The sequence below is a fragment of the Myiozetetes cayanensis genome, unplaced genomic scaffold (genome assembly GCF_022539395.1).
Source record: "Myiozetetes cayanensis isolate MyiCay16 unplaced genomic scaffold, myiCay2020 scf36, whole genome shotgun sequence".
Classification (NCBI taxonomy): Eukaryota; Metazoa; Chordata; class Aves; order Passeriformes; family Tyrannidae; genus Myiozetetes; species Myiozetetes cayanensis.
The window spans coordinates 1,638,802-1,661,569 of record NW_026087588.1 but is presented as its reverse complement, the minus strand read 5'-3'; the positions used below and the strand labels follow the sequence as shown (position 1 = coordinate 1,661,569).

Below are 22,768 nucleotides of genomic sequence, written 5' to 3'. Positions count from 1 at the left end.
GCACCCTCCAGATCCCCCGGGGCAAAACAGCTCCCTCAGACACCCAAACCCAGCTCTGACGTACAAGAAAAGTGTTTTCCCCAAGTGCTGAGCAGGGCTGGGACTCACAGCTATTCTCAGAATCCACAGCCTTTGTTATATTCCAGCTGTGCCAAAACAAAGCTGGGAACAGCCTCTTGCAAACAGGGTCAAGATCCTCCGAGGTAAAATAACATCAGAGAAGGAAAGGGGACTGATCTGAAGTCGCCTGAAGCTTCACTTGCCCTGCAAGATAAACAGCTATGAGCAGCTGGGATTTCTGCTGGATACACTGGCACTGAAAGGGCTTTTCATGGAGATAGCCCTGATTCCCACACAGGCTGCTACCATCACTCAGGCTACAAGTGGCATTTTCTAGACCAGCTGGACCCCTAACTCAGTTGCCAGCACCGTCCTGCCTGGAGAAAGGATGAACTTGGATGAAAATCGTTTAACTAGAGAATCTGTCAATAGGTTTTCATCATCCCAGTGTGGTGGTGTAACAAATCAAGGCCAATTGTCTCCTCAGTCCTGTAATAGCCTTTGTTTGGGAGGCAAAATCTGGTAGTTAATCTACATATGAAAAGGTCCCTTGGGGATGCAGCACAGGTTTCCAACTCCCATGAGTCCCAAAGAAGGTGTCAGCAACTCCCTCTCACCTTTCCCTGTGCTGTCACTAGGTTGGAAAAGCCCTCCAAGATCATCGAGTCCAACCATTCCCCCAGCACTGCCAAGGCCACCACAAGTCCCCAGGTGCCGCATCCACATAGCTTTAAATCCCTCCAGCCTTGAGGACTCCACCACTTTTCCTGGGCAGCCTGATCCGATCCCTGACCACCCTTTTGGTGAATTAACTTTTCCTGGTATCAAACCTAAACCTGCCCTGGCCTTGCTCTTATAAATCCTTTAGCAAGGCAGCCTCAGCCATTTCTTTCTCTTTCTGTGTAAAATTTAAAACACACAGAGTTTTTACACAACCTTGCCCCTAGTGACTGCTGCTTCTGAAGAGCTCAAATATTGCAACCCCAGGAACAGCTTGTCCTCCATCACCTGCCGGCCCTTTGCTTTTTATCCTTAAACTGCTCTTGTTTCCACATGGTTCCTCTTCCACAATTAAATACTTATGAAGTCGTGGGATTTTTTGTTTGCTTTGGGTTTCGGTTGTTTTATTTTTCCTGGTTTCTCCCCCTCTTTGCTCTTCTTCTTTTCCCGCCCAGCAGGACTGCAGATCCAAGCCCAGTTTGGTCACTGGCACAGAGCAGCTCTCCACTAAGACCACACATGGTCCTGTGCATCGGCCAGGACCAAGCCTGGGTTCCTTCTGAGGGATGTCCTGTCCAGCTGCTCCCTGAAACAGCTGATTATACATCAAAAAGAGAAGCTCCAAAACCGACCTTTACCCACAACAAACCTGAGGCCTCCTGTCAGGACAACCTACCTGCTCACCTGATATCTGACTATCTCCCTGCTCAATACCACCCTCTCCTCATGCCCATGGTATCAATATCATGGATTGGGGGCCAGCTGGATTCTCCGAGGGCAAGGGGCTTGAAGAACCAAGAATTGCCCTCAGCAGCACTGGCCCAAGGCTGCCTGGCCAGAGGTGGGACACAGAGGGCCTGGGCAGGAGGCCAAGCACTCCGAGGGCCAGGTGAGCTTGGAAACAGCTTTTACATGTTGGCTGCAGCACTGGATTTGCTAAAACTTCCTAAGCTAAAAAAAACCCTGGAATAAAGTAAACTAAAGTCATCTTTAATCACAATGGGGTTGGATCAAGGGCTGGTCTTGATCTCGGAGGTCTCTGCCAACCCAGTTAATTCTATGAATCTATGATCTCGTTTAAGAAATCAAGGTGGAAGCTGAGACAATGGATGAGCCTGAGCTGCAGAAGGGGCTGGGGGGCAGGAGGGACGAAGAGGAGGAGATGGGGTTGGCGCATCCAGCCTCTCCCACTCTAGGAATGCACAGAAGCCAGATGTTGTTTTGTGTAACTCTGCCTAATTCTTGGGTTTCTTAGTGGAAAAATGTTCTTGTTGGAAGCTTTTGCAAAGCCACCACTTCTGGCTGCAGGACACCAAGATAAACCATTGTGAGAATATGTCAAGGTCTGCCAAGTCCTGAATCAACACTCAGCCCCAATCAAGCCAATAAATGACCCAAACCCCCCACCAAATCTTACAGTCAAACCTTGCCTCCTGCTACAGAGCTGCTGCACAGCAGCACAGCCTCTTCTCAGCAGCACTTAGATGTTGCTCCAAGGCTCAAGGTCAGGACAGGCCCAGGAACTCCCTACAGGAATGAGATGAACCACCAGGAACAAAGCATGTTCCCTTCTACCCCAAAATCCTCCCTCCCTGCAATGCCATTGCCATCTGATGTCTGCAAGGTGCACCCCAGAGCAATGACAGGTTCTCTTTAACTGGGAGGGAGCAGCAATTACCAGGAGCATCACCGGGTGGGACACATGAATGGCTGCAGGAATGTCCTTACCTGTTTGGAAGGACCTGGATGTGCCAGGGTGTGAGCTCCTGACTCCCCCCAGCAGAGCAGCTCTGCAGATTCCAGTTTCTAGGCTGGCTCCTTACTGGGCACTCCATGGTCCTGGTGGAGCTATTTGGATCCCCCACACCAGTTCTGAGAGCCATTTTTATTTTAAACAGGTTTCTTTAATTTCTTCCAGTGGCTTTTCACTAAAATTCCCATGCTGAGATCAAAGGCAATGGCTGGATTCACCTGGCATCCTTGGATAACAATCTGCCAGCACCAACAGGAGTGCACCTGACAGACAAGGATTTCTTGAAGAATCAAAATCTGTGGTTCAGAGATCATCTGGACTACAGGCCACATATTGTGCTGAAAAAACACACCTGGTGTGAGGTACAAACACACTAAGAGCTGTTTCCCAAGGGCTCTGTGAACACCCTTCACGTGTCAGGTGAGGGCTTTAGCCGTGGCACTTGGACTGATGTGTGGAGTGTGTATCTGATGTTTTCCAAGAGAAATACTTGGGAGCTGGCACCATGGAGCTTTGGGACTGACCTGCAGAAGGTGGACAGATCCCCCTGGCCCCAAGTGCACAGATCTACCTGCGAGGAATGTACTCACCCAGCATGAGCTTGGTACACTCCTACCACTCCTGTCACAGAGGACTACTGCTCCTCATTCTTTTTATTCTTTCATTTCTTCAAAATGATTCATATCCATCAGCTACCACAAAAATGCCCTCACAGGTATTCCACTCTTTTGGCAGTACTTCCAACTCGCTTCCGAAAGCACACGCTGACATTGCCATGCACATAGTTTGGAGCACAACACACACGTGTCTTTCCAGGCAAAATAGCTGAAGGCCTTCTCAGATCCCAGCACAAAGGTTGTTGAACCCTCTGGGGTGGGCTGATAATTCCGAGTGCCAAACTCCAGGGGAAAAAAATAACTCAATAAAACAAGATCACCTGCAGAGGAAACGAACGGAACCATCTTCATTCACACCTTCTTTTTCCATGTCATCCTTTGCTGAAAACCTGGTGACAGTCACAGTGGGAAGCAAAAGACAACCTGAACGTGAGGCTGGCCAAGACAAGCACTTTGATTCTCCAAGGTGTCCCTTGAGTTCCACAGAAATACCCTGGGGCAGCCCTTCATATCCCTGATTTAGCACCTCCGCAGCTCTCAACCCATCACTGATGAACCACTGCTGGCTCTCAGCTTTCTCCTCTCTGCATGATTTGATCCTCCTCTTTACTTCATAGACCTTCTCCATCTGAAGTCTTCCCAACAACTCTGACCTCTGCCCTCAAAGGGAATCCCATCCTACCTTGCCCTTCAGGGGTCTTCCCAGATAAGCCACCCAACTGAATGCTCAACACCTCTTGCCTTTTACCTTTTTTTTGCCTAGTTTTTACCTCTGGTATCACCCTCCAGAGGAAAAAATCCTGGAAACCACAATCTTCCCCATTTCTTCTTTCCTATTACCACAGCTTTCTGTTCTTTCATCTCCCTGACTCACCTACCAGCCACGCTCCATCCAGTTCTCCCCAGGGTCACACTGAAACTTTTCTGTGTACTTTAAGACTAGAAGTCACTGATGATGTTCTCCTTCCAGGAAGTCTGCCTTTCCAATCTTCTACACCCAAGTGACCTGCTCCTCAAGAGCTTCCCTAGAAGGCCATGGAGCTAAGATACAGCCTATGCAGCACTGCAAACACCAGCATGAAAGCTATTTGCAATCTCAGGTACAATAAATTCCTGCAAGGAATCTACTTGGGGTAGCTCTGCTATCAGCAGAATGCCTGCCACAGAATCACGGAATCATTAAAGGTTGGAAAAGACCTCCAAGATCATCAAGTCCAACCTTTAAACAAACGCCACTAAAACAGAGCACTAAAGGCCACGTCTACTTGTTTATTAACACTTCTGGGGGTGGTGACTCCACCACTGCCCTAGGCAGCCTAACACCTGCAAGTAAAGCCTGTTTGAAGGAAAGTAAAATTTCCAAAATGAACAGTTGTATCTGTACCTCAACTCACACTAAAGCACTTCCTGGTCTCTGCTGGTGGGAGTAGATGAGGAGCAGCCTAGGGAAGGGAAAGCTGACGCAGTTTCCCATTCCCACAGCTCGGGCTGACCGAGCAGAGCAGGTTAAGGTGCAGCACATCCCTAAACCTCCTCCAGACCACAGTGGTCAGGTGTCACTTCTGACACCTGTGGAATGTGAGCAGATCTTGCCAGATACACACCTTGGATGCATGTGACTCCACCCCGCAGAGTACATACAATGGACGTATCATTTTCACCCCAGGCTGTTTGCCAACCCCACTAACTCTCAGAGTAGCACATCCCACCCGGATGTCAGTAACTCTCCCACTGCCAGCTTCAACAACCACATCACTGTCAACAAAGTCCTGCCACTGGGCAGTTCCCTGGCTCAGAAAAGGAAGAGACCATAGAGACCCACTCAGCCAAAGCCGTGCTGCTTCCCCACAACTCTAAACCAAACAAACCCAGTTTTAGATCAGTCAGGCAAGCACAGCCCATCACAATATGCCCAAACATGATCCAGCAGGAAAATTTCCTTTCAGGATAAAGCAAGGCTTGGTTGACTGGCCACAGGCAACTGACACTGAAGGGCAGATGGGAAAGCCGCAGTGTCTTGAGGGACAAAGAGTACCCAAAGCTCTGCCCCACGTGACACTGATTAGGGAGGATTAATTGTCTTCTGCAAGGTTCAGAACTCTGGAAAGAAAAGCTGCACATCTGTGTGACACAGGCAAATCCAGCTGCTCCCACTGGCACAACAGCCTCCTGGAACACTCCAATGGCTCCAGAGCCTGTCAGGGTAATGCTCCCACGGTTGCAGTTGCACAGACACTCGAGGCTGTGGGTGCTCAACTCTGCAGAGGGGGAGAGACAAGAGGCAATTCTCTATGTCCCACGTTGTGCTGAAGCCTTGTGGTGCCACCAGGTAGAGGATGGAACCTACAGCTGACCAGGAGAGCTGGGAGCTGTTCTGCAAATATGTTCTGTTATATGTAGGATATGAAAGCTCCTGAGGCTGAACACAGCACACATTTTCCCGAAAAACCATGTTCAGTCCTCTTCAGCAGTGTTCAACTCCAAACAAGCTGGGGTGGAACCCTTCCTTGGGTTAAGGAAGGCAGCAGGACAATACCTGAGGTCCCAGTTCCATAGGGAGGGAGGCAGGTAATCCACCTTCCCTTCCTGCCAACTCCAGCCCAACTTCCACCACGTTCCACATGCAGGGCAAGGTGAGGGACCAAGCTTTCACGTTAGGTGTAATAGAAAAACATTCTTTACTCTGCAAGTTGTCTTTACAAATATATATTTATATATTTAAGCCCATTTCAGGCTATAGAAGCCCATAAAAAAACAACCAGTACCTTTTTGAACGAGAGAAACTGCGAGGCAGAAGTCTGAGGGGACAGACTCCCACCCAAGGGCTGCTCTGGCACTTCTCTGAAGGCCTTTAGTTAGCACATAAAACCATCTCCAAAATCCTGTGATCTGAAACGAGGGGACACCATTCTTACCCCACCTTCACTACTCTCTGTATGAGGTAAACTGGAATCACTTTTACATCATCACTTTAAAAAGGAGATGTTGTATCCTGAAGACCAGCTTTTCCAAGGAACATTTGTGAATGGGTTAAACAGGTTTAAGATGCCGCGTGTGGATCCAACCACAATGTGCTGTTGTCTCAAAATAGAAGTTGATACTAAAAAGCTATTCCAGATACATACAAGCACAAACACTAGAGCTGGTCAGAAAGATTCAGTTTCAACTTTTTTTTTTTTTTTTTTTTAAAAAGCAGGGAAAATTTTCTGCAGTGTAGCTTTCCATTTCCCCTCTCCTCACTTTTCTACCAGTCCTATAAACCCTTCTGAAAAAAATCACATTGTCTGCTGTCAAGAGTGCAAAGTCCATCCAAATCTCATGTTTCACTTCACCAGCACTACACTTTACAAATCCTGATGGCAAACCAAAAGGTCTCGATTTAACTTAGCAAAAGTGATACCTAGAAAACATTCAACACCAAGAGGTCTTATAAAAAAAAAACAAACTTGAGACTACTAAGGCAATCTAAGGCACAGTGTTTTGGAAGAAGTGCTTTCTCCCTTTGGTGTTGCTTTATACACATCACGTGTGCGAGTTCGAGGGATGTAGGGAGCTGCAGATGGATGCCATGCCTTCTCCCAAGCAGGGAATTCCATCTTCTGCTGCAGTTTCAGACATAGGCTCCCAATGCTGCGTGAAATTCAGTTAGACATTGCACCAGCTGCTGAAACTTGGGTCTTTCTTCGGGATCTAGGGCCCAACAGCAGGCCATCACTGCAAATCTGCAAGACAGAGGCACATGGAGACAGGAGGAGAACGTCAGCCAGGTGACCACAGCCCAGTCAGAAGGGGAAAACCAGCCTTTGCCACTGGGACACCTGCTGATCAACCAGAGAGAGACCAGGATCTTATAGTACATGATGCTGAACAGCTCCTTCAGAGGACAGACACCTGGAATGATCAACATATGGGCTGGGACTAGAGGTGCTGGTTTGATTTAGGATACGAGCCTGAGGCAATTCAGGAGGGAGCAATACATGGGCATTAGAAATTGCTCAACAGCTTAGAAGCATGGAATTATGGAACACTTTGGGTTGGAAGGGACACTAAAGACCATCCAGTCCCACCCCCTGCCATGGGCAGGGACACCCTCCACTAGCCCAGGTTGCTCCAAGCCCCGTCCATCCTGGCCTTGGACACTTCCAGGGATGGGGCAGCCACAGCTTCTCTGGGCAACCTGTGCCAGGGCTTCCCCACCCTCAAAGGGAAGGATTTCTTCCCAATATCCCACCAAACCCTGCCCCTGTTAGTTTGAAGCTACTCCCCTTTGTCTTGTTCCTGCAGGCCCTTGTCCCAAGTCCCTCTCCAGCTCTCCTGGAGCTTCTTTAGGCACTGGAAGGGGGTCTCAGATCTCCCCGGAGCCTTCTCTCGTCCAGGTGAATACCCCCAGCTCTCCCACCCTGTCTCCAGAGTAGCAATTGGAGCACCTCTGTGGCCTCCTCTGTACTCACTGCAGCAGCTCCATGGTCACCTTCTGTTGGAGATCCCAGAGCTGGAAGCAGCAGTGCACACAAGGAGCACCTACCCCAGGGTTTGTCTGACAGGCAGAACAAAAGGGCAGGGGAAGAAGGTAAACCTGGCTCCTTCTCTGACAAGCCTGGCTTAACATGCAGGTTAGAAAGCAGGTGTTTCCCACTCTCCCCACAAACATGCACTTACAGCTCATCAGGGCAGTTGATGGGCTGAGCTATTCGATAGCCATCCTTGAGATATGCGCCCATCTCGAAGGGGTCGATGTCCACGTATGGGGTCTGGCCCAGGGTCATCAGCTCCCACAGCGTCACTCCAAAGGCCCACTGCAAAGGAATAGAGGAGGGGTCAACAAACCAGGTTGAACCTTGGCAGCTCCTCCAGGCACTGCACAGAATCAGTCATAAATAAGAGCAGGCACAGTAAGAAAGCCTTATGTAAATTCCTTATATAACCACATGGTAACACATTGTCTTGAACTGGGCTAATTAGGAATCCCAGAACTGGTATTAAGTTGCCCAGAGAAGCTGTGGATTCTCCATCCCTGGAAGAGTTCAAGGACAGGTTGAACAAGGCTTGAAGCAACCTGGGATAGTGAAAAGTGTCCCTCCCATGGGTAATGGAAGTGGATGAGCTTTAAGGTCCCTTCCAGCCCAAACCATTCCATGATTCTATGACATCAAACTAAAGTCAAAATCTTAGTGCACTAAGATATCAGTGCTAAAAATCACATGTTTACTGCATTTTTTAACATGACTTTTCAGAACATTTAAATCTAAAAAGTACTGAGCACTGAACCACTGTTTAATATAAAACTGGTAATTTTTTCTACATTTTACTTCTTCAAAATGCCTCAATAAGTCATCAGAAGAGGTCTGTGAAATTCCAGGGGTCAGAAAGGTGGACTGAATGAGACCACCACTCTTTTGAATCCAAGTCATCTGTATATTTGGGGGGTATGCTCAGAATTAGAACTCATGAGAATAAAATAAGGATTTCATCCCAGTAAACCTGACAGCTGGATCAGCATTCAACACATCCAGCCGACATTCCTTGCCAGGAGGAGCTTAAAAGGATGAAAAAATCCATCAATCAATCCACACACAGGTAGAGTACAAGGAACATGATGTATGAGCGGATATCCAGAGACCCAGGAGACCAGAGATGGAGCTGATACTGCTCACTGGTGACTCACTGCTCAAGTTACACGTGCTGTAAGCATCATGATTTATTAAAAAAGGGCAGAATTCTGCATGGCTCACAAGATTCTTGTTTTAATCAAGAGAAATCCCACCACTCCCCTTGATCAAAGCCTTAAGAAAGGGATGTTTTTGGCTGAGAAGGTCAGGGAATGGCAGTGGCACAGACACAGCTCTGAACAGCCACCAAAGGAAACAAAACCCCTTTTAAAAGTTAAGAAATGAGGGACAAGTAGTGATCATGGACGTGGGATGAAGGGTGAGTCAAGCAAAACGACTCTGAGAATACCGCTATTGTACTTCCATAAGGAACTGCCTAAAAATGGTACGAAGAGACGCAGAGCTCCATGTCCAACAGTGGGAAAGCCACGGAATCACAGTTCAGCAGGAATGGTGGTTTGTTTTCCTACACCCTGGCTGCTTGATAGAGCTGCTGGCTGGGAAGGAACACATTACTGGGAAGGTTTCAAGCCAGCAAAACCATTTTGGAAGAAAGTCATCCAAAAAGCAAGGCTGGAACATCTTGGCAGACACCACCCACACTGTTTGTACCACATTTCATCACCCATTACCACTTACATGCAGCGGGATCACTGGATTTGTTCCTTGCAAGCAGACAAAAACATATGACATCAGACTGCTGTGAAGAGCATCCAGGTAGATGCAAAGCTGATATTTAGGGCGGATGGTATTTTCTAAACACACAGAAAAACTGCCTGTTTTTGAACTCTCAGACGGCCATGTCTTTGCAGTTAAAACTACATATTAGAAGGGGAGTGGAATTTATCCCTATGTAAGGGAAAAAGGAGTTGTGTTAAAATGGGAGGAACAGATGCTGAACTGCACTGTTTATGATACTGAGGTTCCTTCATCCTAATAAATTCCATGTCTCACTGCCACCTTTACATAAGCTTTTATTTCCAAGTCCAGTCTTCAAAAACAGGGCTTTTGTGTTCCAGAGTTATTATAATAATAAAAAATAAATCAATGTTTACTCGAGCCCATTTAGCACTCTAAAAACATGCTCTTACAGGGAACTCTGATTTCCTCTTCTCTCTCCAAGTTTGGTACAATATAAGCCCCGTACGCATTTTCCAATGAATACAGAAGTACTTGTGAAGAAGAGATGGCACCTTCCCCTCCTTCCTCATTTTTCTTGTTGTTTACGTGGTTTGATGTGTGGTCTAATACAGAGATCACGAGGGGAAAAAAGCCAACCAGAACTTCTCAGAAGTTTTCCAAACCAGAGCAGAGTGCTGCACCTGATAGGATGCGCCCAAGAGTGCTGAGGGAGCAGGCTGAGGTCAGCGCAATGCTGCTCCTACCACCTTCTTTGAAAGGTCACCTCAACCAGGGCAGGTTCTTGCAAGTGGAATAAAAGGCACCCTCAGGAAAAGACAGGATCCAGGGAACTACAGGCCAGATAGTCTAACATCAGCTCCTGCTTATGTCTAGAAGCACATTATCCAGGAAGACACTTCTGTGCACATGAAGCATAAAGAAGTCTGGGAAGAGTCAGCACGGATTTATGAGGGCTGTGGATTTATTTTAAGCTGTGCCTGACTAGTTCTGTGCTGAGCAGACAGTTTGTCAGTGGACACAGGGTGAGCCATGGATGTCCACTTTGACTTCCAGAGGGTGGTTGGCACTGAACAGGCTCCCCAGGGCAGTGGTCATGGCCCCAAGGCTACCAGAGCTCAAGGATTGTTCGGACAACATTGAGGGACAGGGTGGGATTGTTGGGGTGTCCTGTGCAGCTGGACTGGATGATCCTTGTGAATTTAACTGTCTTTCCTGCCAACACTCCCAAGTAAACAGGGTGCAATGAGCAATTTTTCTGTGCACAAGGGCCTGACTGCTCTCAGAACCATCTACCACGAGCAGCAGATGTAGGGAGCAGGAGCGCACGCTGCTCTAAACAAGACACTGTTATCCATCCAGTGCCACGACCCACTGTACCAGCTCTGGAGTCCCCCATGTAAGAAGGATGTGGAGCTGCTGGAGCAAGTCCATAGGAGGCCCCGGAGATGCTCCAAGGGTTGGAGCCCCTCTGCTCTGGAGCCAGGCTGGGAGAGCTGGGGGGTTTCGCCTGGAGGAGAGAAGGCTCCAGGGAGACCTGAGAGCCCCTTGCAGACCCTAAGGAAGCTCCAGGAGAGCTGGAGAGGGACTTTGGACATGGGCCTGCGGAAACAGGACACAGGGAACGGCTTCCCACTGCCAGAGGGCAGGGTTAGGTGGGATATTGGGAAGAAATCCTTCCCTGTGAGGGTGAGGAGGCCCTGGCACAGGTTGCCCAGAGAAGTTGTGGCTGCCCCATCCCTGCAAATGTCCAAGATCAGGCTGGATGGAGCAACCTGGGCTAACAGAAGGTGTCCCTGCCCATGGCAGGGGGTGGAACTGGATGGTATTTAATGTCCCCTCCAACCCAAACCATCCTGTGATTCCCTGATTCTCTAATGGCTGAAAAAAGGGGAAAATGTCAATAAACCACATTTACAAAATGTTAAGAGGTGGGGAAAAAACTCACCACATCACTAGCACTGGAAAATTCATTGTTCACCAGGCTTTCCAGAGCCATCCACCGAACTGGCCTGTTCTCATTATCCCCCAGGCAATGGTAATCCATGGGAAACAGGTCTCGTGACAGCGCGTTGTCCGTGATCTTCACTTGAAGTGCATCGTCAATGCTAACTCAGAGAGAACAGGAGCACTCAGCAAACCTGGAGTCACAGCTTTACAGCACATATTTCTGCTCAGCCTTAAGTTTCAGACTCAGGATTTGAACTGGGGAATGCTAATCCACATTTCAAGGCATTCTCCTGCACCAGGACACACTTATTCTGTGATCAGCAAATCCTCCCACAGAACCCATTTGTTCTGTGCCAACAGATAAGTGCCAGAGAAACCAGCAGGTTTGATTAAATAAAAATCAAACATTTACAAGTGAAAAAAAATACACTTAAAGCAAACAAATAACTCCCTTAAACTATTCCTGCTCTCTTGGAGATCCCCTACCAGAGCAATTAAACACCTTTCAGCTGTAGCACCTCTGTGGCAAGAATGAGGCAAAGATTAAAGCAAAGAAAGATCCAGTAATATATTTTAGCAACCAATTATTTTTTGTAGCCTAAAAGTGTGTCTCCAATCAAGCAATTTGGTAGGACATTATTTATTCTCCTCAACAAGAGATATTGATGCTTGTCAGAAGTAGGACACTAAGGGAAACTTACTTTTAATCAAGAAAAGGTGACTCAAAAAACCACAGAGAAACTGCCCCCTCTGGGATGTAATTCAGACTGTCTGAATTTGCAAAAGTGTGTAATACCATTCAGTGTTCTCATAAACAGGTGACCTCAGAATATGGGAAAGATATTGGCTTCAACATGTCATGACAAAACCACAGAAGCAACATTTGGTTGGGGGAGATTGTAACAAATTGGTGTTTGTCGTCTTCTCACAGTTTATTTATTTTAATGAGAAAAATAAATAGAAATACTCCAATTTGTGTGTTTCCCCCTTCACTGTCTCTGATACGTTCTTATTTATCCCATTTCTATGCACTTCCAGGCCAGTTCATTATCCTCAAAATCTACAGCCCAGGGAATTGCCATATCTAATTATTGTTAAGAGTTCAGAGAAATTCCTAGAAGACTTGTCCATAAACAAATTCAATCCAGAGGGCAATTTCCCAGTGATTAGAGAGCTCTGACTTGTGCAGCCCTCCTGTCCACTGGAATTGGACCTGACTGTGCCATGGACACATAAGACCAAGAGTACTTCCTCCCTTAAGCTTGCCAACACCACTCCAATTCTGGCTCTCTTCTCAAAATGAGGACATGGATCTGACCACACTTGGTACCAACTTCTCCCAGCCTTTCACCACACAGGAGCAGACCTGGGGAACGAAGTGGGACAGGTGGAACAAAGCCCTTCCAGGGATCCCAGCCACTGGTATCTCCTTCTCTTTCCAAACAAAGTTCCAGGGGATTCCCTGATGTTTGTGATCTTTGCTCTCTGTGGTACCACTTCGTCCTCAAGGTGTTCACCAGTAAGGAAAAGCAATAGAAATTAGGAAGAGAATCTCCCAGGAACTCCATCCCACTGAGCATCTGCAGGGAGCACAAGAGCAGGTGGAGGTTGAGCAGAGATTGTGTGACGGATTTGGTTTATAGAAAGCCACCACACACCTCTATCTCTACACTTTCAGGGTGTGTTCCAGCCAGAAGATGTTCTCAAACCCTGCTCTGCCATTCCTACCATTCCAAAGCTCATTCGTATTCATCCATCACTTGGCAACTGAAAAAATCTGCCAATGACCAAAGCCATGAAGCCGCTTTTTAAGAGGAAAAATACAAGAAAAACGACCTCATACGAAAATCCATCCATTGATAAATTGCCGGAGATATTCCAAGTTCTTATTAAAGCTGAAGGGAAGTTTGAATTCTTTTCAAGCCTTTAAAAAAAAAGTGTTAGACAAATCCAGCAGAAGTATTCACAGTGAGGACATTCTGCTTCCTTTAAAACCTGGTTCACCCTTGGTTTGGAGGAAAACAGTTCCACTGACAAAACCAGTCCACCTAAAACCTGGGGAATAGCCCAGTGATAAAACTGGAAGCAGAGATCTGGGTGACAGGAAGAGCTCCAGCCCCAGAGGTGACAGTACTTACACACAGTTTCTAGCAGCCAGGTCTTTGTGGATGACCTCTCGTCTGGCCAAGTAGCTCATTCCACAGGCAATCTGGATGGCCATATGGACAAGATCCTGCTGGGAAATGGCCTGCAAGAGCCCACAACAGCCATCACTGTGACGCTGTGAGCCCAGTGCCTGCAGAGTTACTGGGTTTGTTGTATCCCAGTGCCCCCTCCCCTTCAGTGCCTGATGCTTTCTAGTCCCTCTAGACCTGATGGACACTCATGGAAACCCCTTATTCTAAATTTTCGTTCCTTTTCTTGACATTCCAAGGGTATATGTTTCCAAGTTGCACCTGCTTTTCCTTTGATTAGAGATGAACATAGGCAAAAATGGTCAATTTTACCCTTCTTACCACACATTTTTTCCCTTTATTTCCCTGAAAACCAGTTCATTTCCAGGCAGGAGCACAAACGGTCCCAGTCCTTGTTGCTCTCTACTGCTGAAAACCAGTATCCAGTGCTGTTGCTCCAGCTCCCTTTGCAACTTCACAGTCCTACTTAAATTAAAATCTTACATATATTTATAGCTTGGCTTCCCTCTTCCACTTCTACAATGTTACAGGAACCTAAAGATGTGGGGGACACACTGAAGTTGCAAGACCAGGGTTAAAATAAACCAAGTATTATGTTAAAATGATAATAAAAGTGGTTAGGTTGAAATTTGGTACATAACAGGGAGAAATTCTCACCTTGGGATTTCATTTTGTGCCTGATTTAGTCTGAAGAATCCAAACCAAGATGAAGTTGAAAACAAGGTAATTCTAACAAGAGGCATAGTTTTACTGTATATACACATCCAGCACCAAAAGATAATTCAGATTATTAAAACCAAGTAAAATACATTCTCATTTAGGGTATTTTCTTTCAGGAAATATATGCCACAGGTTCCATGGAAACACAGGAAAGCTATGAATGCTAAAGAGCACACACAGTAATTAAAAAGAAAAATCAGCAATTGCTTCCTTTATCTACAGTTCAATAAATCAAGTGATTTGACTAACAAAAACTAACAGTAATTAAAGGGACTGTTAATTAGACGAAACTAAAATCAGGAAATCTGAAATTCCTCCAGACAGGATTTCCCCTAATTTATATCCCCAATCAAACACTATTTTCTCTATTTTTTAGTATAATTTTAAGACACTATTGATATACTCTGCCACAGTCAGGGGTCCCTCAGCCTGATAAACACAGCCAGGAATGTTTTTCTGGTATGGATCAAGGCCAACACTTGCTGGGGAACCTCCTCTGCGGGTCACACCCATACCACAACTTTTTGGTCTGTCACAAAGGTGACAGACCAAATCCAGGCTTAATAGGCACGAATTCCCAGATTCCCGAGTGTACCTGAGGGTTGTTGGCCTCCACCAACTTGCACTGTCGCAGGAAAAGTTTAAGGTTCCCCCAGTTCATGTATGGCAGCAGCACCATTGGCTTCTCTCCCTCTTCTATACAGACATGGGTGATAGGCAGCAGATTCCTGCAAGACCGAGAAATTACTCATTTTATGGACCGGGTAAAAAATATTTCTGATCCCTAAACACAGTAACTGAAATTAATTCAGTGTTGAAGAACAGCATTTAGTCTTGTATTATGAACTCTTGAGCAGAACACGTCCAAATAAGTGAAGCCCTAGACATTAATTTTTTTAGTAAATGCAATATTTGGCTACTTTCCCATTAGGAAGAAGCCTCCAGATATTTTCCACTTGGTCCAAAAGGGCTGAAATAAATTGCTGTGAGTACAGGTTATCTATCATCTGGACTCCAAAGTGATATATCCTCAGCTGGGAAGTGTATCATTCTAAAGGCAACTATAGGTACAAAGTATATAGGTCCACTACAGTAGTTTAACAAAAAAAAAATTCAAAACATCATGTTTGATCCACTGCAAAAAGACAGAACAGAAAAGCATAGCTTTTGAATCAAACTGTATTCCAACTACACAAGCAGTTTTAGAAGCAGGGAATCATTTAAGTTGGAAAAGACCTTTAACCCAGTTCTGCCAAGGCCACCACCAAACCACTTTAAATGTCCCTTCCAACCCTCTTATGGCCCAGGTAAACCCCTGAGGTGTTTCTAAACATCTTCCTGTTGTATCAACATATAAATATCGATATATAAATATATGTAAATAATATATAAAAATCTAATAATAGATACAAATTATTTTTATGTAATAATATATAAAGATCAACATATAAATTCATAGGAACTTGAGCCAACCTGGACATAGTTTCAAATTTCCATTAATGACTTTTTAAAATACCTGTATTTCCTATTTAAAACTTGTTAGTAAAAGTCTCCAAAGAGATATAATGATTTTCAAAAGGGAATTCTGAAGTTTCTTGCTCTTACCTAAAGGTGTCTGACAGTCAGGTGTCACACCCTCTACAGACCCGTGAAGGTCCCAGCTTTATGGGCAGTGTAGAGAAGAAAAGCCTAAAGTGTTTTGCACTTTTTAAAAATAGTTTGACTTACAAAAGGGAGGACAACAGCTCACTCTGAATGATGAGAGAGGGGGTCTGGTTCATTTTGTTTCAGTGTTAAGTATGATTCCCCAAGAACCTGCTCCTGCTCTTAATACAATCCTGTACAAGGATTGCAAGGCTGGGAGAGCTGGGGATGTTCAGCCTGGAGAGGAGAAGGGTCTGCAGAGACCTGAGAGCCCTTTCCAGAGCCTAAAGGGGCTGGGGGACTTGGGACAGGAGATGGAGGGACAGGACAAATGTAAATGGTTTCCCACTGCCAGAGGGCAGGGATAGATGGGATGCTGGGAAGAAATTGTTCCCTGTGAGGGTGGGGAGGCCCTGGCACAGGTTGCCCAGGGAAGCTGTGGCTACCCCACCCCTGGAAGTGTCTAAGGCCAGGTTGGACAGGGCTTGGAGCAACCTGGGCTAGTGGAAGGTGTCCCTGCCATGGCAGGGGGTGGCACTGGATGAACTTTAAGGTCCCTTCCAACTCAAACCATTCTGGGATTCCACAATCCCATAAAAGTCTTGCTGATTTCTAAACAAACAGTTCCCTCTCCCCTCTCAGGGAGCTTTAGCTTTAGCACAGGGATTTCCAGCTCCCAGGGACAGTTCTGTCACACCCCCTGCCTGCCTTACCTGTGGTGAAGTCCTCGGAGTTTGCAGCTCTCAGTCAGCATCATTGTCACCTGCACCTCTGAGGCCTGATCTACAGGGAAAAAAGGAACCACAGACACAACCTTGGAATCAAACCAACACATCCATTACAATTCAGTCCACGTTTTCAAGTCACTTGAGGTCACTGGAGAACAAACAGAACTTGTTTGCCTCTGTTTTTTAAAATGGAATTTAAAAAGGCCCACATGAGTAAGCCAAGTTCTGAGGGTTATTTCTGCTTGAACAAGCAGGGTGAAGCCCAGAAAGGAAACAAGCCACACTCCAGGTGCTGACAGGCTGCATTTCTGCCACTTCCTGACAGCTTCTGGGCAGGCACAGCTGCCTGCAGTGGGCACTGTGGGTCACATCCTGCCCAAGGGGCTGGGGGAAGCAGGGCCCATGCCATGTGTTTCCCAAATGCAGATGTGCTCAGAGGACACTGTTCTGCTGTGTTATTAGTACAGGTGTCTGCAGTTCACAGCCACACTGCTGGAGACCATTTATTTCTGGGTTTACTTATATCCTTGCTCTCTGCTCGGCCCACTTGACTCTGGGTAACCTTAGACCTGTTTGGTGTTTCCTTCTCCACCTTTATAAATAAATAAATGAATAAAATCCCTGCTGCCAGCTAAAATTCAGGCCTCTGTGGTAACTCCAGGGACCCACAGCAATGGGCAGAACACCCCCATCCAGTGGGTGGAAGCACAAGTGGTGCCTGTAACTCCTGCCCCGCCAATATTTGTGTATTTGGGGTTTTCCCCCCTCTCAAGTGGCAAGAACCTACAGGGAAGCTTAAGGTGACATAAATAAGAGCTCTCCCAATCCCACTCTCCTCATTCCTGGGTGCGTTTTCCATCCCTCCCTCATGCTGGGACTAGTCCTGGTGTGCCTTGGCAGGAAGCTGGCAGAGGAGAGCCCAGCTCAGCCCCATCACCTTTCCCTGCTGCTTTAAGAGGGGGGATTTACATATTGCACATGAGCCAAGCCAAGATTTTACTGCCCTGGGAGGAAGAACAGGCAAGAACTCATCTGCTCTTTTCCCTTCTCCATGTCTGAGCCTGCTCCCTGTGCAGCCCCAGTGCCCCTTCCTAACTGAGCCTGAACCTGCAAGGAAAAACATGACTTGGGCTGAATTTTGAATGACATGGGAGCTCTAGAAAAGCCCAGGAGACAGAAGTGCCATTAAATTAGTGACAATTATGGTTGCAGTATATTATGGGATGCATCAACCAGTGCATTTGGACTCCTCACAACAAGAAACAAACATATTGAGGGGCTGGAGTGTGTGCAGGGAAGGGAATGGAGTTGGGAAGGGGCTGGAGCAGCAGGAGTGGCTGAGGGAGCTGGGGGGGCTCAGCCTGGAGAAATGGAGGCTCAGGGGGGACCTTCTGGCTCTGCAACTGCCTGACAGGAGGAGGGAGCCGGGGTGGGGGAGTTGAGCTCTGCTCCCAGGGAACAAGAGACAGGAGGAGAGGGAACGGCCTCCACTGTGCCAGGGAAAGGTCAGGTTGGATACTGGGGAACATTTCTTGATGGAAAAGGCTGTCCAACCCTGGCACAGACACCCAGGGCAGCAGTGGAATACCCATCCCTGAAGGGATTTAAAAGCCACGTGGATGTGGCACTTGGGGACATGGGTGAGTGCTGGCCTTGGCAGTGCTGGGGGAGCAGTTGCACTCGATGGTCTTAGAGGGCTTTTTCAAACTAAACCACTCCATGATTCCCTTGTATTTGATAATAAGCCCATAGAGGGGCATGGTATGTACAGGTTCTTGCAGTGGAGGAGACATTTAAGCCACAGCCAGCTGAAGCCTCTGGTTTGCACTCCAATACAGAGGCATGACAGGTTTGTTGTATCATTAATTTGAGATGCAGGAGAAAGACTGCAAGGGGCTTGGAAACAAGTAAGAAAAAACAAGATAGTGCATTAAATGATACAAGCCTGAATGCTAAATCGGCCAACTGTTCTAAAGGGCAAGCAGCAATAGAAATGGAGATGTAAAAGCAAATTGTGAGAGATCAGAGGAGCAGGTTACCAGCATAGAGCTCCAGGTGTAAATGCATTAATTACAGGAATCAAAGACCTCAACTTCTTCAACCCAGCACATGACAAGGGAGGAAAGCGATTCCTGGGTGTGAGTTTAAGCTGATTAACTCACCCATGCACTCTCTGGCCCTGTGCTTGCTGAACTGGTTTGCTTTTAATTATAAGAGCCATCAAGCAATAATTTGAAGCTTTAAATCAGAGATTATTTAAGAGTGGATTTAACATCTACAGAACTGGTCGAGCTGGTTTGGACAATGCACCTATTTATCTCTTCACGGTAACTCTGTAAGGGATGACACTCTCCTGCCACTGCCTTTCCCTTTCCGGTACTCAGGGAGGTTTCCCGCAGGTCACTGTGACGTTCTGGTGGTTTTTTTCCACCTTTTAGTGGTTGAGCACCCAAAGGAACGATTGACTCCTAGTCATGTATATACAGAAATCGAAATCTTATCTTGTGAAACAGTCCCAGCACCCGTATTGTGTTTGCTTATCAATATTATTTCCTTATTTTCTGCATGGAAAAAAGACTTACCCAACACCAACAAATTCAACAGACTCAGAACAAACAACAGCAGTCCAAGGCTGAGACCACTGCCAATTAAGTACCACCACACAATACAACTGTTGTTGTCTGTACTCAATATAACTCAAAACAGAATGTAAATCACCTCTTTGAGCGATTCTAGTCAAAAGGGGGAAAGATACCACCAAAATACTGTTACTGCTACAGTCCCCATTGCAGTCAGACTTCCTTTTAAGGCCATTTTCATCAGTTACACAAGAAGAAGTTCATTTAACTTTTCATTTAACTCTGTCCCGTAAACTATAACCACAGTCGAGCATCCAACAGGTCTTCATAGATCAGGATGAAGGTGATTTTGGAAGTTTTGTTGTGAGGACCTGGTGAATCTAGCCATTATGTATTGAAAACCCTTCAAATCAATCCAGGAAACCCATAGCATTTCTGACTGATATGAGAAATAGGAGTCCCAGAGCAATCCCAGCTCAGTGAGATGCCTTTACAAGGCAATTCTGAGATGAATCCTCCAGATTTCATCCTCCTGCCTGGGCCTAAATATCACCCTGTATAAAACCAGGCATCAGATCCCTGAGCAATCCATGTAAGCACACACACCCATGTGGGCATTGTCTTCTCAGAACTGTCTGTGCAGCCCCCCCAAGCAAGAGCTGGGGAAGGATCCCATCAGACACACAGAATGCCCGTGGGCTCCGGCGGCTCCCTGTCTGCACTAGACCCATGAAGTCATTTGATATGAGCACAGCCACACATGCAGTTGGAGAGAGGGAAACAGGGGGAAGGCCTCCCACAGAGCAGGGATCTCTGAAATTACGACAGCTACTTGAAGACACAGCTGAGGTCAGAGGCTCCCATGCATTAAATCTGGAAACAGCCCTGAATTTAAGCTGAACGCTCCAGGGTAAGGCATCAAGGGCTTGATGCACAACTTCCTCAGAGCCCTGAAAAGAGCTTAAATCTGACATATAACCATTATTTGTGAGTAAGAATATGTCAGAGCTCAGCAATTCATGCAGCTGCAGTTGGATGATGACGAGGTGCAGACAGGTTTTTACAAGGTGATCACACACCAACAGCTGAGTAAACGAAGAGCAGAGACTTCAGGTGAGACGATTTAACACCCAGTGGCAATCTGGATGTTCAATTAGGACCAAAAAGGTCCAACTTTCAGAAGATGCTTAAAACCAAGACCACTTGAGATAGATATAAATGCATTCCAGACAGAAAGATGTTCTCAAAGCCCTGGTTTCACCCTTTCTGGGCCTGGTTTTACCCTTTGCCAAGGCCCAGAGCAAGAACAAGGCAGGATTCCAAGCAGCTTTGATAAAGCTGCAGGTTTATCTCATGATATCACAGTATTTGCATGCAGCCAGGCACAATGGGACTCTCAGCACTGCTATTTTTGGAGAAGAGGCTAATTCCTCTGTGCTAGGATGTGCTGGGGCCCTGCCTGGCTCACAAGGAGAAAGAACTTACTTGATTTTTACCAACTTCTCGACATCCAGCTGCAAAAGTGCATTTTTAAATCTCTGTTCATCACCACTCATAAATGACATGAATCACAAGGTGAAAAGATCTCGGGGAAGTTTTGTGATGACACTAAGATTGCAGGAATTTGCTCGCTCCGAGACCAGGAACTCATCAGCTGCAGGGCATGAGGAAAAGAGTCACTGAACACCAAAAGGACTTATTAGAGGGGAAAAGCAGCAATTGCCTGGATATTGTGGTGGGTAACTGAATAGCTGGATGCTTTGAAGAGCAACTCTTTCAGTCAGATCTCCCAGAACCTCTAAACAGCAAAGCACAGCATTCAGGAGATCACAGTATCATTCAGGCTGCAAAAGCCCTCTAAGACCATCGAGTCCAACCAAGCATTGCCAAGGCCACCACCTTGTCCCCAAGTGCCACATCCACACAGCTTTAAATGCCTCCAGGGATGGGGACTCCACCTGGGCAGCTGTGCCTTCCTGTGAAGAAATCTTCCCTGATATCCAACCCAAACCTGCCCTGGTGCAATTTGAGGATGTTTCCTCTTGTCCTGTCACCTGTTACATGGGACAATAGACACCATCTCCCTACAACCCCCTTTCAGGCAGCATCACAACTTAAAGACTTCAGTCAGTCACTGAAATCTGTTTCTTCAGACAGAAGACAAAGCAGAATCTTAAAATCCACTGAACTAAGCCAACCCAGAGCCCTTTCACAGCAGATTCCCTCAGCACTCCCAGCAGCAGCAGCTCTGCAAATACTGCAGCCAGGAACTCCAAGGCTTCTGACAAACACATTTCCCAACAGCAAGGTTTAAAAAGATGTTTTACCTGCAGCTTTTCCCATCTCTGGACCACTTGTAACAGCTTGTTCCCTTGGGAACCTCCTTTTGTCTCATACTGAAAGCTTATACTCTCCCCCATCACAGCACTTGTACAGTCCATTTTCCACACAACTGCCTGTTCTCACAAGCCTTATTCTCCTCCAGCCTTGTGGGCTTTGTCCAATATCCTGTGAGAAAGCCCTGGAGCTCTGGTTCTTGAAGGGCGACAGGCACAGAGGTCATAGAGTGTGTCCAGAGTGTAGGACTAGAACAGCTCCAGGTGATGAATGCCCCCAGTATCAACATATCCTTCTTAATTACTGCTGCTTCTGCACAGCAACTAATTAGGTAAAACTGATCCCAAAGCAGAATTCAGCCCCAGTTCAAAGGGAGCACGTGCCTGGGTACTGCTTTAACACTTCTACAGGAGTCTTTGGAAGAAGTTCAACCCTCCAAGACTATCCTGTGCTCATATCTGTTGCACAGGGCATTTTTAGTGCTGCTACCAGGTATTTTCACAGCTTCCCTTCACTACAAGGATGCACTGCTAAAGAAATGCAAGCAGTCAGGATCCAACCTGCTTTTGCACAGGTAGAAGGGAAAACGACAGATAGAAAAATATTTCTGCTTTAAAGTTTCCAGAGGCCCCAAGAGTCAGACAGGGACAAGGGACCAGTGGCACATCCCTGGCTTCCTGCCTGCCTCTGGAGTGAAGGAAAAAAATTCCCTGCTAAAATAGGGAATGTTGTGTTGCTTTCCCTCCATTACAAATGCTTACAGTTCTAAAAGGGAAGAGAAAAGCAGGATTTGGGGATGGTCTTATTTCCCTGCACAACAGGAACACCAGAATCCAAGGAGCAGCAGTAAAAAGAAAAAAGGAAAAGGGTCTTTGCTCAATAATCTATTAAATGAACCCATTAGACAATCCACCTGAATGAAGATGAAAGTGTAAGTAAATGCAAAGTGAAACTGGGGAAGAGAGATATGATGGATGTCATGGTCCAAAGGGCAGCAGCAAATAAAACTGAAATTCAAGCAGTGATTTTAACTACATGTTAGTAGCGTACTGCATGTGATTATCTTTTAGCATATGGAAAACAAATCTTTTAATTAATCATACAATACTTCAGACATCAACCCTAAGAGCTGCTACTCAGTATCTTTTTTTTTTAGTTTATATTGTATTATTTTAGGTCTCAGGATATTTTCTTAAAGAACTGGAATTGAATGACAC

The 22,768-nt window shown here is 46.3% G+C and overlaps 1 protein-coding gene across 2 annotated transcripts in view; it reads right to left on the bottom strand.

The window, feature by feature from the left end:
• Window positions 1-5,811: 5,811 nt before the first annotated feature.
• Window positions 5,812-22,768, bottom strand: part of RYK (receptor like tyrosine kinase) — a 52,639-nt gene continuing 35,682 nt past the window's right edge. For both annotated transcript variants that reach the window (XM_050328051.1, XM_050328052.1), the window contains exons 10-15: window positions 16,621-16,690; window positions 14,859-14,991; window positions 13,487-13,596; window positions 11,347-11,506; window positions 7,810-7,946; window positions 5,812-6,872 (exon numbers count right to left, since the gene is read on the bottom strand). In XM_050328051.1, coding sequence (XP_050184008.1) covers window positions 6,761-6,872; window positions 7,810-7,946; window positions 11,347-11,506; window positions 13,487-13,596; window positions 14,859-14,991; window positions 16,621-16,690 — 722 coding nt within the window. In that variant the 3' untranslated portion in view covers window positions 5,812-6,760. The remainder of the gene's footprint in view (window positions 6,873-7,809; window positions 7,947-11,346; window positions 11,507-13,486; window positions 13,597-14,858; window positions 14,992-16,620; window positions 16,691-22,768) is intronic.